Raw genomic sequence first — 14,816 nt, 5'->3', positions numbered from 1 at the left:
GGTAGATATACTCCTAAGTATTTTATTCTTTTTGTTGCAATGGTGAATGGTATTGTTTCCTTAATTTCTCTTTCTGTTTTTTCATTGTTAGTATATAGGAATGCAAGGGATTTTTGTGTGTTAATTTTATATCCTGCAACTTTACTATATTCATTGATTAGCTCTAGTAATTTTCTGGAAGAGTCTTTAGGGTTTTCTATGTAGAGGATCATGTCATCTGCAAACAGCAAGAGTTTCACTTCTTCTTTTCCTATCTGGATTCCTTTTACTTCTTTTTCTGCTCTGATTGCTGTGGCCAAAACTTCCAACACTATGTTGAATAGTAGTGGTGAGAGTGGGCACCCTTGCCCAGACAATATCTTTACCTCCCCCACGATAAACATTATTCTGACCTCTATCACCATAGTTTGGTTTTGCCTGTTTCTGGACTTTCTATAAATGGAATTGTACAGTGTGTGTGTGAGAGTCCTCCTTGTTGTTTTGCATGTAGCAGTAGTCAGTTCAGTTTTTACTGCTGTGTAGTTTATTTATCTGTGGTCCTTTGGAGTTATTTTGAGTTTTGAACCATTATAAATAAATTTATGACTGTTGTCATATGTCTTGTTTGATGGGAGTGTTTTGGATATATTCCTAGGAGTGGAATTACTGGCTAATGGGATATAGTTAGTGTATATTAAGAGTTACTGCCAAACAGTTTTCCAAAATGGTTATACCAGTTTGGTGCCCTGATTCTTAGTGTTTAGATTCTGTGTTCTTTTCAAGAAGTGTTTCCACTGCATCACGCTGGGGCAGAGTGCGATGGGGGAGGATTGAGCTAGGCTAGACAGCCTGCCTGTGGTCCCCAACACCAGACATAGACATTTGGCCTCTGTCCTGGAGGCCAGGCAAGTCCTCTGGGATTCAGAGAACATCTTGTGATAATGTGTGACAGTCTCTGAATTCCTGTGTCCGTTCACTGGCTCATGAGCTGCTCACACCTGAGTGTCATGAGGGAAGCCCTGTCAGTGATGTGCAGAGATGAAACAGTGGAGATGTGAGCTCCTGGGTGGGAAGTGACTCAGCTGCAGAAGTGGTTAGAGTTGGGCTGGACCAGACGCAGAGCAAATGGAGAAGGTGTGAGTGTGGGGAAACCACAGGGAGGATCATCAGGATCACCAGAACCTGGAGTTACAGGAAGAAGCCAAGTCTGAGAATGCACAACTGCAGGCCAGATGGTGCCTTTGGAAGGAGGAGCAGAGTCCTGCGAGGTAGGCAGTAGATTTTAGATTTGATGAGTGTTATGTTTTTATACTCATTCATTTACAAATGAGAATTTCCCTAGTAGTGCTAGTGGTAAAGAACCTGCCTGCCAATGCAAGAGACAGGAGACGTGGATTCGATCCCTGGGTCCAGAAGTTCCCCTGGAGTAGAGCATGGCAACCCACACCAGTCTTCTTGCCTGGAGAATCCCATGGACAGAGGAGCCTGGTGGGCTACAGTCCATAGGGTTGCAAAGAGTCAGACATGACTGAGGTGACTTGCACGCATGCTGCTGCTAATAAAAGGGATTGAAAGTGACTGGTGATAATATATGAAACAATAGACACTATGAGGGCATTTACACTCGAGTTTAGTTGGCCATGCTTTTGTGCCTAGCCCCTCCCAGCCAGGCGGTGATGCTGGCGCAGGTCACCGAGCACTGTGACATAGTCCTCTTCTTACAGTCATAGAAGGCCTTCCGTGAGTGGAGACAAGGGGAGGTACCCCCTGCAAGAAGTCCAGGTGTCTCAGAGAGCCTACGTGGGGGCCAAGGTGGGGCCCGGAAGGTGTCCTGTGGAGGAGGGATACTGAGACCCCAAGGAGGAGTAGGACTTGCCTGGACTGGTGGGGGAAGGATGTTTCTAGGGGAGGGAATAGCGGATCCTCTCCCCTCCCCCAGCTCCTGGTGATTTCTTCCTTCTGCTTGTTCAGGCCAAAAGCAGCAGTCTCTCTAGACTGTTTTCTCTGTCCTCTGTGTCCCATCTGTGGGAAGACATCTAGAATCTGAGCAGCTTCCACACTTTCACCGACTTTTGCCTCTAGGTGGCCACTATCAGGTCTTGTTAGGGGACTTCAAGAACCTTTTGCAAGTCCATGAGTCTGGTTCTGTCTTGTAAATACATTCATTTGGGCTTCCCTGGTGGCTCAGTGGTAAAGAACCTATTTGCCAATGCAGATGTGGGTTTGATCCCTTGGTTGGGAGGAGGAAATGGCAACCCACTCCAGTATTCTTGCCTGGGAAACCACATGGACAGAGGAGCAGGTTGCAGTCCAAGGCCTCTGTCCATGGGATTCCAAGAGTCAGACAGGACTTAGCAACTAAACAGCAACAATCGTTTTTTTTTCTTTTGGTTTCCACATATAAATGGCATCATAATGATATTTGTCTTTCTCTATCTGACAATTCAATTAGTATGATAATCTTTAGATCCATCCTTGGTGCTGAAAATGACATTATTTCATTCTTTTTTATGGCCGAGTAATATTCCATTGTCTCTATGTACCACATCTGCTTTATCCATCCATCTGTGGATGGACATTTAGGTTGCTTCCACGTCTGGGCTATTATTAATAGTGCTTCCATGAACATAGGGGTGCGTGTATCTTTTGTAATTATGGTTTCCTTTGGATATACACCAGGAGGGGGATTTCTGGATCATATGGTAGCTCTATTTTTCATTTTAAAAAACCTCCATACTGTTTTCCACAGTAGCTGCATCAATTTACGTTTCTACCGACAGTGTAGGAGGGTTCCCTTTTCTCCACACCCTCTCCAGCATTTATTGTTTGTAGACTTTTTGACGCTGGCCATTCTGACTGGTGTGAGACGATCTAGTGCACTTTCTAAAGTCATAAAATAGAAATAATTTAAAGTAAGTGACAGCTTTGAACATAGCTAATCACAGTTATTTCCTGGGATAATCACGATTACTTTTCCTTTGGCATTTATTGTGAATCTGATTTTTTGAAGCCAGTTTCCCATTTCTAGTGTTAGCTTCTGCTAGACCAGCTTGGGTTCTCTGTGGATTTATCATGTGGCAGCAGAGGGGTGCAATTTACAGCGCAGTGACCAGTGGAGGGAGCCCAGCCTGGGTCTCTAACTTTCTTGTGGACTCTTGAAAGCCAGCATGCAGGTAGTGTAACTAATAATAGCCAATCCTTTTGGACACATGCCAGGCGCCAGGCACGGTGCTAAATGCTTTGTGTGGATTATCTCATTTAATCCTCAGAAGACCTTGTCATGTTTAGACTATTATTAGGCCTGTTTCTGCAGATTAGGAAATGGAAGCTTAGAAAGGTTAAGTTATTTGAAGGTCAGGCAGCTAGAAATGGCAGGGTTGAGGTACAAACTGTTTCCTACTAATCTCTATGTAATAATATCTTGACACATCTTTATCACTGCATCAGGATTGCATCAGTATGCTATTTTAAAGCATATAAGGTATTACGTGCTTGCTTTTCACTGAAGTTTTGATTTTATACAGCAAGCTGCTGCTGCTGCTAAGTCACTTCAGTCGTGTCCAACTCTGTGCGACCCCATAGACGGCAGCCCACCAGGCTCCCCCGTCCCTGGGATTCTCCAGGCAAGAACACTGGAGTGGGTTGCCATTTCCTTCTCCAAGGCCTGAAAGGAAAAGTGAAAGTGAAGTCGCTCAGTCATGTCCAACTCTGTGTGACCCCATACACGGCAGCCCAACAGGCTCCTCCGTCCATGGGATTTTCCAGGCAAGAGGACTGGAGTGGGGTGCCATTGCCTTCTCCCTTATACAGCAAGAAGTAAGTCAATAACTAAGTAATAAAGCAAATAAATTAATAAAAATGTAAACATTAATTAAAATAAAATATTTTAAAAGAACGAAGCCTGGTGTTAGAGAGCGGGTCAGGTCAGGGAACTCCGGGCGCAATCCTGGTAGACCTGTCGGCTGACTCCTCCGTGTGCTGTCAGGGTGGTGTCTGAGCCGGTCCCGCCGTCCTGCTGAAGAAGGTGGCACAGACTGGGAGCCCTTGCAGTACCTGCACTTGGTCTCCAACAGGAAGCAGGTGACCTTTTCTGGTGTCACTGGAATGAATTCTTGGCAAATCCTCTCAGCACGTTTCTGGCTATTAGTCCCAAGATCTGCAGCAAATTGATGGGAAGGTCTTGCCATTGACGCTCCCAGAGACTCAGGGCTGCTCCCCATGACACCTGGGCCCTCGTCTCCTCCAAGTACGTGTTGCTGCCCAAGAGGGGTGTACTGTGATTAGCGCTGACCTCTGCTGGAGTAGGATAAAAAGTGTGTCCAAAGAGCTTTCAAAATAACAAGCTTGTTGAAATAGTGTTTCCATTTAAAAGTGAGTCTTATAGAAATGGCTACCTTGGAAAATGAACTGTAGGGCCGTAGAAATGTAAATGTACATTGTGAGCTGGGGCTTCACTGGTGGCTCAGTGATAAGGAATCCGCCTGCAATGCAGGAGACGGGGGTTCAGTCCCTGGGTTGGGATGATCCCCTGGAGAAGGAAAGGGCTACCCACTCCAGCATTCTGGCCTGGAGAACTCCATGGACAGAGGAGCCTGGAGGGCTACAGTCCCTGGGGTCGCAAAGAGTCGGACACGACTGAGCAACTAAACAACAGCAACATGTAAATCCATGGCTGATTCATATCAATGTATGACAAAACCCACTGGAAAAAAAATAATAATAATAAAAAAAAAATAAACCACAGCAACAACAGGAAAAGAGCATCTTTAAAGAACTTTCCTTTAAATTTTGGGGCTTCCCAGGTGGTGCTAGTGGCAAAGAATCGGCCTGCCCATGCAGGAGATATAAGAGACCCAGCTTCAATCTCTGGGTTGGGAAGACGCCCTGGAGTAGGAAATGGTAACCCACTCTAATATTCTTGCTTGAAAACTTCCATGGACAGAGGAGCCTTTGGGGCTACAGTCCATGGGGCCACAAAGAGTCGGACCTGACTGAGCGACTTAGCGCACATTGTGATCTAGGCCAGAGCCCCGGGAACGTCCTCTCATGGCGCACATAGTAAAGGGTGTGTGTGTGCTGAGTGGCTTCAGTCTTGTCTGACTCTGTGCAACCCTGTGGACTGTAGCCCGCCAGGCTCCTCTGTCCATAGGATTCTCTGGGCAAGAATACTGGAGTGGGTCGCCATTTCCTCCTCCAGCAGATCTTTCCAATGCAGGAATTGAACCCGTGTCTCTTACGTCTCCTGAATCGGCAGGCAGGTTCTTTACCACTCAGCCCCCTGGGAAGCCCCGATAGTAAAGGGTAGTATTTGCATTTCACACCGGGGTCAGCAGGTGGCACTCATGGAGGTAGCTGCCTGGGATCTCCAGCGCCCCAGAGCCCATCTACTACCCAGGGGCAGAGGGGACCAAGGTCCTTCCCACCTGTCAAGGACCAACAGGAGGGGAGCTCTGATGGATATATTTTTAACCCCAGTCCTTGCATTTCTGAAAAGAATAGCTTTATGGGAAACTTTCCCGCTCTTAAGGTGTTTAATTATGAGGGTAAGTTCTTAGTTAACGGGATTCCAATTTCTGCAGCTTATTTTCTTTGAAGAAAAAATGTCTCACAGTGATCAGCATTTATGCCTTCTCTTAGGAGACTTAATGTCTTTGAAAAAATAATAGGAGCCATACTCTGAACAGAAGTGGATCTCTGCTCATCTGTAGCATGACAGAGTTTGAACATCACTTTGGTGACTTTAGTAACTGTGAGTAAGTCTCTCTTGATGGACAGTGTCTAAGGAAACATTCTCAAAATCAACACTTGGGCACTGATCTTTTTCAACTGGTTATACAGAACTCATCAAAATTAGCAGGTTTTCTCCTAAGTGATCATGATGGTGTTAAAAATAGTTGGTGTGAGGTACGGGCTTCCCAGGCGGTGCAGTGGTAAAGAACCTTCCTGCCAATGCAGGAGATGCAAGAGATGCAGATTCGATCCCTGGGTCGGGAAGATCCCTTGGAGTAGGAAATGACAACCCCCTCTGGTATTCTTGCCTGGAGAATCCCATGGACAGAGGAGCCTGGCGGGTTACAGTCCATGGGGTCACAAAAGGTCAGACACAGCTGACTCAACACGCACAGTATGAGGCATCGTCCTATGTGATGATCATAATGATGATCATCATATAAATACATGGCCTGTAATCTCTGAGACTTAGAAGAATGAAAGCTAAGGGGGCTGTATGTTCAATAAAAAGACAGAAGATACTTAAAAATCATCGACCTAGAGATGAAGAGTGCTGACCTAGAAACAAGTGACCTTTCTATTATGTCACTGAGGAGACTATTGGCTGGGGGTGGAGCCAGGGACACGGGGTTGTCTATTTTGAGCCGCATGGTTCTTTATTTCTCTCTCATCCTTTTGGGTTTCCAGCCGAGATGATCCAACAAAGATTAGAAGCCCTGGAGAAGGAGAGAAGCAGCCTGCACTTTCAGCTTCCTTCACGACAGCCTGCCCTCAGCGGCCTCCTGGGCCACCTGGGGGCCCAGGCCCAGGCTTCCCTGCGCCGGGCAGCTCAGCGGTAAGTGGTCCCCCGGGGTCCTCTTCCCTTCTCCCCACTCCCAAGTGGGGAAGAACCTGTAGGAGCCGAGCCCAGGAGACCCTCCCTTCTATTGGTTGGGAGTGGCTGGGGGGTGGAGTGGGGTTCCTTCCAGAGGGAGAGACCTGTGTGGGTCACATGCCCCGAGAAACCCTTCTGATCAGCGGCAGGAGGGCCCCTTAACCCGCACCGGCCTGGCTGGGCGCTCAGCTCCCCGGGGAAGCCCACCGCCTGAGCAGGTGGCTGGATTTCCTCTGGTCAAGGGTGGTGTGTCTGCTGTCACCTGTAAGACCACAGGCGGGCCCCTCTGACCGAGGGATGAAATACATCCTCCTCCCGAGTCCACCTCCAGGGCATCTTCTGCTGTTTCCTCTACCCAAGGGTCTCCCGGGACCAGGACTAGATGGAGCGCAGTTGCTATTTCCAGTTCGGTGGATCTCAGTCCTGGCTGCCCGTTTGAGCCACCTGGAGAGTTTTAAAATGTCCAGCTTCTACCCTGAAGCAGCTAAGTCAGGCTGTCTGGGGCTGGGACCCAGGTGTTGGCCCGTTGGAATGTCTGTAAGCGGTTGCTCTCCTCTGTCTGTTGGTGACCTCACTGTTCGGGTTTTAAAGACTTGGGAGGAAGGAGCGGTGAGGAATGTGGTTAGCCGAATCACAGCACAGGTCAGCTTCTGCTTGGGTGCAAACGTGGCCACAGCAGTTACGTTTTATTTCCAGCTTCCACTTGGCTCTGACAGTTACAAGCCTGCGCGGCCTAGTTCTCACGTTCGGTCGATCTTAGCGGCTCCCTACAGCCTGTCTGGCAGTGAGGCTGGTTATTTTCTCGCTTGCTTGTCTTGCAGTTTTGCAGGAAGCATAGAGCAGTGCGCGCGGTCCCTGGCAGCTGCTTCCTTATACATGTTTGTTGAGTGAACTTCTACCTCTTAAGGAACCGGTGAACCTCACCTCCTATTTTTATTTTTATTTTCATCTGTCATTGAGGTATCAGCTTGTTTCCTGTCCCTTTCTCACATGGGACTGTCCCAACTTGACTCTCTACTTAATTCTTTCTTTCTTTTGATCTTTGGGATTATTTTTCCACCCCAGTCATGGGCCATTTGTAGCATCTGCCAATGTATTGTGTTTCAATTCATTTAAAAAAACACTTGTGTGAGAATTACTAAGTGCTTTAAGAAGTAACTCCGTTTTTTAACTTCCCTTGTGATAAAATGAATGTAGCATAAATTTACTATTTCAACCATTTGTAAGTATACAGCTTAGTGGCATTAAGTACGTTCACATTGTTCACATTCACCATCCATCTCCAGAACTTCGTCATCTTCTCAAACTGAAACCCTGTCCTCGTTAAACACTAACACCCTATCCCCTTACACTGTTGGTAGGAATGTAAATTGGTGCAGCCACTGTGGAAAATAGTGTGGAGGCTCCTTAAAAAACTAAAACTGGAGCTAAGCTAATTGCAGGTAAGATCTTGCAATCCCACTCCTGGGCATATATCTGAAGAAAAGTCTAATTCAAAAAGATACAAGCACCCAGTTCATAGAGCACTGCTTACAATGGCCAGGACGGGGAGGCAACCTACGTGTCCATCAGCAGATGAGTGGGTAGAGAAGCTGTGGTGTATATATACAATGAAATACTGCTCAGCCATAGAAAGGAATGAAATAATGTCATTTGCAGCAACATAAATGGACCTAGAGATTATCATACTAAGTGAAGTAAGTCAGATAAAGGCAGAGAATGACAAATATCATATAGTATCACTTATATGTGGAATCTAATATATGATACAAATGAACTTATTTCCAGAACAGAAATAGATTCACAGGCTTTGGAGACAAACTTATGGTTATTAAAGGGGAAGGTGGGGAGAGGGATAAATTAGGAGTTTGGGATTAGCAGATACACACCACTATATATAAAATAAACAACAAGGCCCTACTGTATAGCACAGGGAACTGTATTCAATATCTTATGATGAACTATGATGGAAAAGAATATGAAAAAGAATGTATCTCTATCTATATATATCTGAATCACTTTGCCGTGCACCAGAAACTAACATAGCGTTGTAAATAAATTGTACTTCAGTGAAAAAAACCTCTCTATCTCCATTGTCCCCTCTCCGCCAGCCCCGGGCAACCACCATTCTGCTGTCTTGTCTCTGTGCATTTCACGAGTTTGGGCACCTCACATAAGTGGAATCTTGTGGTATTTGTCATTTTGCGATGGCTTATTTCACTTAGCCAGGATTCGTGTATGTTGTGGCAGGTGTCAGAGCTTCCTTCCTTTTGAATCTTGAATCATGTTCCATGGTATCATGTACCGTATTTTGCCTATCTGTTAATCTTTTGATGAACAGGAAGTAATTTACTGAACCCTGAAGACAAGTTTGGGGGGCAGTAGAGTTTGTCTACTGCTGTCTATGTGGAGACCTGCCTCGTCATCTGCATCAGTGTCTGCATTCAGAGTTGAGGAAACCAGGGGCAGGAGGGCTGTGGGGACTTGGGTCAGACCCCAGCACGTGTGTGCACAGCCTGGGCGCAAACCTGGCATTTGGCTCGAGTCCCAATTGGGAACTCGCTCCCTGTGGGTTCTAAGGCAGAACTGGCCCCTGCTCTCTGGTGATCATCTCTTTATCTGCACGTGATGTTGCTTGGTTATGGTCTTGGAATCTAAAATATGCTACCAACACAGAAACAGACTCACAGACTTAGAAGACAAATTTATGGTTATTAAAGGGGAAGGTGGGGAGAGGGATAAATTAGGAGTCTGGGATTAGCAGAAACACACCGCTATATATAAAATAGGTAAACAACAGTGTCCTAATATATAGCACAGGGAATTATATTCATATCTTGTAATGAACTATAATGGAAAAGAATATGAAAAAGAATATATATATATATAAATATATATCTGAATCACTTTGCTCTACACCAGAAACTAACACAGCATCCGAAGCACTTTGTTGTACACCAGAAACAAACAAAGCTTTGTAAATAAACTGTACTTCAATTAAAAAAAACTCCCTAACTCCATTGTCCCCTATGAGTGTCTCATGGGGCACTGTGAACTAAAAGGCAATGTCCTACATTCTCAGGTTATATCATTTGACATTTCTCATATTTAATTGTTTGTGACCCATAAAGATAGCATGTTATGTCACTCAACACACACATGTCCTTTGCAAAAAGATATTATTCACCATTTGTGAAGCCCGTAGAAACCCTTGGCATACCTTGCTAACCCTGTTGCCTTTGCTCACATGGACGACCTGGATGCCGTGCTTTTAGCTCATGTTCACGTTTTGAGCCCTCTGGGATTCGATTTCTATCTCTAGCACTACCGCCTGGCAAGGAGGAGGTTCACAGTACCTTGAAGAACCTTGGATTGGAGCTCAGGAAACCTGAGTTTGATCCTGTCTTTTCCACTAACAAGCTCCATGTGACCTGATGTGGTTTCCTACCTTGTCCGCACTTCACTCCTCTCGTCAGAAAAGGGGGGAGGGGTTAACTAGATCACTGTTTCCCAAACTTCAGTTATTTAAATATTACCCTGGCTTTTCTTGTGCTAGATCCACCTGTCCTATTGTTAGAAAATAATGACTCAAAACCAACTCCTTTCTTATCTTTTTCTATTGCATGTTAACAAAATTAGATAGTCATTAATAATTTAAGGAAGTGTCTCTCAATGTGCTGACTGCACATTCAGCCTGTGACATTTGTCATCAGCAGGGTTATCTGGACCGGGCAGGTTTTCTCTGAACCAGGGACTTTGGCTGCAGTTCTCACAGAGGCCACCAGGGGGATGTGGTGTCCGGTCGGAGCTTGTGCAGCCACAGGCGGGGGGCTCTCTGAGCCCAGGGGGAAGCAGAATGCTTTCAACTGATGGTGTTTTTCCTGAGAAATAAAACAGTGGTATTGACATGGCGAAATTTCAATACTGATTAGTAACATAAATAAGTGCCTCTTCACCTTGGTGAGATCGAGGATTTCCTAGAGGAGCTGATGAAAACGATGGCCACATATGTACAAATGTATGGACGATTGCATACAGACAGTTACATGCAGATCTTCTCAGCTTATTCATTTCCTCTCTGGAAGGAGGAGCTTTGGGTGTCTAGTTAAGAAAATTTGGTTTAGAATAAGATCTGAGGAAATGTAAACACCCAAGTACAACCAGCTACTTCATATCTTAATCTTCCTTTTTAATTCACCTTTTTGAAGAGGTATGTCTAATTCTCTGAGCTTTTCATCCTGAGGCACACTCTGTTTCCAGCCCCTTCCAGCATCCCAGAGAGGGTTAGCCGTCACCACAGGGGTTGACTGGGCTCCTCTAAAGCAGATAGGGTACTCAGATGGTTTAGCATCTGTCTCTGTCTTTGGTTCCGCACCGCTCCGTAATATAACTGGTTCCCTGGGGTGTCTCTGCTCAGCGGGGGTACAAAGGCATCGTGGTCTGACCATTCTCTCGTCTGCTGTGCTCTGTTGAACACATCTTTCCCATTTCTCTGTGGCATCTTGGGCAGATAATAACAGATGTCCGGTGTGTTTTCAGTTACTGATGCTCATCCTGTCAGTCCAGTTTGAAATGTCGGTTGTATGTCCAATTCAAATCTTTCCTTGTCCGGTGTTTGGAACCCTCCCTTTGTGGGCCGTCGCTGCTCTTCTGGCCAACACAGCTTCTCATCCCCCCGTGAACACGTACATGTTCGCTCTTGCGGAACTCAGGTGTGGGGTCCCCAGAGGCCACTGCAGCGCCTCCCTGATCTTCACGTGAACGCAACCTCTCCACTCCATGTGGGCAATCGCTGCCTTTTACATGTCACCAGCCTCTTCCTGTGAGTCCCCTTGCCCAGTGGGCACACTGGTTGGGTGGATCCCTTTTGCCATGTCCACTTGATTCCTGAGAAGCTCACATATATTGTCACGCTGAATGGTGGTGTTGCAGCCGCTGGGTTGGGGGTACGGGGGTGGTTCCCGATGCCCTGCCTGCCATCGTTCTCCCGTTCCTTCATCCCTGCTTGACGGGCAGCCCCTGAGCTGTTGTAACCCCCTGTAGCTGCTGTAGCACCCCACTGACCCAGTTATATTACAGAGCAGCGCGGAACCAAAGACAGAGAGAGAGATGCCATCCCTGCTCACAGAGTCGGTGTGTGGGCAGGCCTTGCAGCAGAGACGTGACCCCCGAGTCCAGTCCCTCGGCTGCGCCCACCGTTCCCTCTGCAGCTGTGGACACCTTCGTGCCCACTGACCACTCTGCACCTCAGCACCCAACAGGCTTCTCTGTCTGGGGCTGTCTCTGAGGCGTGTGAGGAAGGGGCGTGAATAGTGTCCCTGAAGGCAGCCCTTAACCCCGGGGTGGGAGCTGGCGGCTTAATGCCCTTGCTGACCCACCTCCAGGGGGATGGCTCTGAGGAGCATTCCACACATTTTTTTCCAGAAGGTTCCTAGTTGGTTGGTGCTCCAGGTGCCTGGGTGGTGATCAGCTCAATAGCTCACTGTTCATTGACTTTTCCTCCTTCCCACTCCTTCACTCTCATTTCTTGAGAATTGCTTCTCCTAAAACCAGCCAAACTCAGCTCCTCGTCTGGGACTTGGCTCTGAAGAGGAGGAGATGCAGATGGAGGTTCACGCGGGAGATGCAGACGTCGGCCTCCATTGCGGGGCACTCCCAGCTGGAGGAGGGGGTCTCGTGGAGTGGCTTTTCTTTCATCTGGTTTGAGTGGGAGAGTTTGCTCCCTCCCATGTGGGGCTGGAGGTGGGACTGGGGAGCATCTCTCATGAAGGCTCTGTCTCCTACGTGGCCAGCAGGTGTGTGTGTGTGTGTGTGGTGGTGGTGTGGAGGGTGTGATGCTGTGAAGCCTGGGGTGGGCACGTCCCCTCGTGTTCCTTCAGCGTTTGCTTCTAATTCTGGAGCAACCAGCAACTTCCTCCTCAATGTCCTCTCACTGCAACGATAGGAAGAGAGCAGAGAGCCATCTATTCTTGCTGTATCTTTCATCTAGTCCAAAGAAAGTTGTATTTTCCTTTCTCCTAAGACAAGAGTTTGGTCTACTGTGCGCATATGACTGATAATTTTCTCATTAATACTTGGCATTCCTCTGACTGCGTCCTATGTGTTTCCCCATTGGACCTCCACCAATGCGTACATAAAAAACTGGTCATATTTACAACTTCAACTGTGTTTGTGTGTGTGTAAAATGTCCTTTATCAAAGACCTTTTACCAATAAATAACTTAAAACACAAGTAAACAAAATACAACAGAGGTTTAAAAGCAAAGATATGCAGAGGTTTTCCACTGTGGCTTATCAAGGCCCAATATTTCCTGCTCACATCTCTTCTTTCTGATGGGAACAGAAGAGATGAATGTTGTGTAGCTTATGGTGCTTCTGGACTGAGTCCTTTTTCTTCTGACCAGGTCTCCCGCTCTTCCCTTTGAAAAATGATTCTTTATTTCCACTTAATTGTCATGTTGGGGCCATAGAATTCAGTGACCATCAGCTCTAAATTCACAGTCTGGAATGGAGATATATGGCTAGAGGCTAGGAAATAACTCACATAGACACATTCTACCCGAGATGTAAAACGAGGTGGCATAAAATGATCACTCTTCCCAACACGCCAGGAGACATTTCAGAACCCTAATCACAGCTCGAGCCAAATGAGGACTTAGCATGGCCTGTCCCCCCAGAGGACCCACCTCCAACCCCTCGTCATCTTGAGAAGATAAGGGAGGAAGGAAGAGGAGGAAAGCTGGTTGACGGGAATCACTGAAGACTTCCTGAAATTTGTTCTAAAATCAGTGGATTATAAATAAAAGCTTCCAGATAAAGGCCTTCCATCCTCTTGGCTCCCATTTATCTGCAGTCTGTCTGAAGCCTGTTTTATTGGACTTGGTTACTATAAACCCAAGTAGATGTTCATGTGTCCGCCTGCAAGGCTGTCATCTCTATGTTTAGAAACCAATAATGCCCCCTTCCCTAAGGTGTGTGAGTTTTACTACACTCTCCTTACTTTCAGACCCCAATCAGATACGTAAGGCAGAACAGTAAAGCTACCTGGATTATCTCTGACAATTTTACCATGTTTGATTGTGCCATCAGAGTGGCCTCTATCATTTATGACATTGTTTGTTGGCTGAGGAAGCTATTTCCAGATTTAAAGCACACTTCAGTGACTGGCCCAAACCACTTCCTTATCACCATCTTCCCAGCAAGGCAGAGGTGGAAACACATAGGTCAGATGACATAAATTTGATAGAATAGTGACGGATACAAGAAGTAGTTGGCAACAGTGTTCAGAAGGTCTTACTCAAGTCTTGTTTTTGGAAGTGGTCGTTGGAGCTGAGCTTTTCCCCACTGTGGAAATGAGAGCATCCGTCTTGGTTCTTTGCTCAGCTAAAACTATGATTCCATGGGGCTTCTGAGATGGCCCAGTGGTAAAGAATCCACCTGCCAATGCAGGAGACACAGGTTCGATCCCTGATCTGGGAAGATCCCACATGCCACGGGGCAACCAAGAGTGTGTGCCACAACTATCGAGCCTGTGCTCTGGAGCCCGAGAGCCGCAGCTACTGAGTCCATGAGCCGCGGCTACTGAAGCCCGTGCACCCAGGGCTGGTGCTCTGCAGCCAGAGAAGCCGCCGCAGTGAGCAGCCCGCACACTGCAACTAGAGAAAGCCCTCAGGGCAGCAAAGACCCAGATCTGCCCTACTCAAATAAATAGTTACATTAAAGAAGCCTCTATGATTCCAGCAGTGGCAACCAGGTAGCAATTTTCCTGGCATCGTGGTGACCGTCATTTCTGCCTGGAAACAGACCCTCTGTGTTACACGTGCGGCTGTATAAACCACACAATCGCCATGAGCCGTTCTGGCACGGGCTGTCCTGGCAGGCGGGATGTCTGGACTCCCCTCGGCCTTGTCACTCTGGACATTCCCGAAGGTGGTCCTTTGAGCAAAGGCAGTGCCCTGGAGGGCTCTGAGCCTCGGCGTGAGGGGGAGCGGAGGCCGTGTGGTCTCATCACAGATGCACCCTTTCAGGAAACGCTGACTCCCAGGCCAGTGTTTTCTCAATATTACTGAACTCTGCACTCACAAGTCAGGTGGCAGATGTTTTCCCTGGGATGAAGAATGCTCTCCTGTGTAAATTGGAGCTATGCTGTTTTCAGTGGTGTAGGAACTTATTTTACAAATGGCTTTTATCCTTCTTTAAGTGATTAGTGGAAAAGACAAAAGTAGAAAGGCCAG

The 14,816-nt window shown here is 46.9% G+C and overlaps 1 protein-coding gene across 3 annotated transcripts in view; it reads left to right on the top strand.

Annotated features, from left to right (window-relative positions):
* The window catches only part of DISC1 (DISC1 scaffold protein), a 388,287-nt gene that overhangs the window by 121,450 nt on the left and 252,021 nt on the right, over window positions 1–14,816 (top strand). For all 3 annotated transcript variants that reach the window (XM_061161490.1, XM_061161488.1, XM_061161489.1), the window contains one exon: window positions 6,397–6,544. In XM_061161490.1, coding sequence (XP_061017473.1) covers window positions 6,397–6,544 — 148 coding nt within the window. The remainder of the gene's footprint in view (window positions 1–6,396; window positions 6,545–14,816) is intronic.

This window comes from Dama dama, chromosome 15, assembly GCF_033118175.1.
Source record: "Dama dama isolate Ldn47 chromosome 15, ASM3311817v1, whole genome shotgun sequence".
Lineage (NCBI taxonomy): Eukaryota > Metazoa > Chordata > Mammalia > Artiodactyla > Cervidae > Dama > Dama dama.
This window is presented reverse-complemented; position numbering and strand designations above follow the sequence as displayed.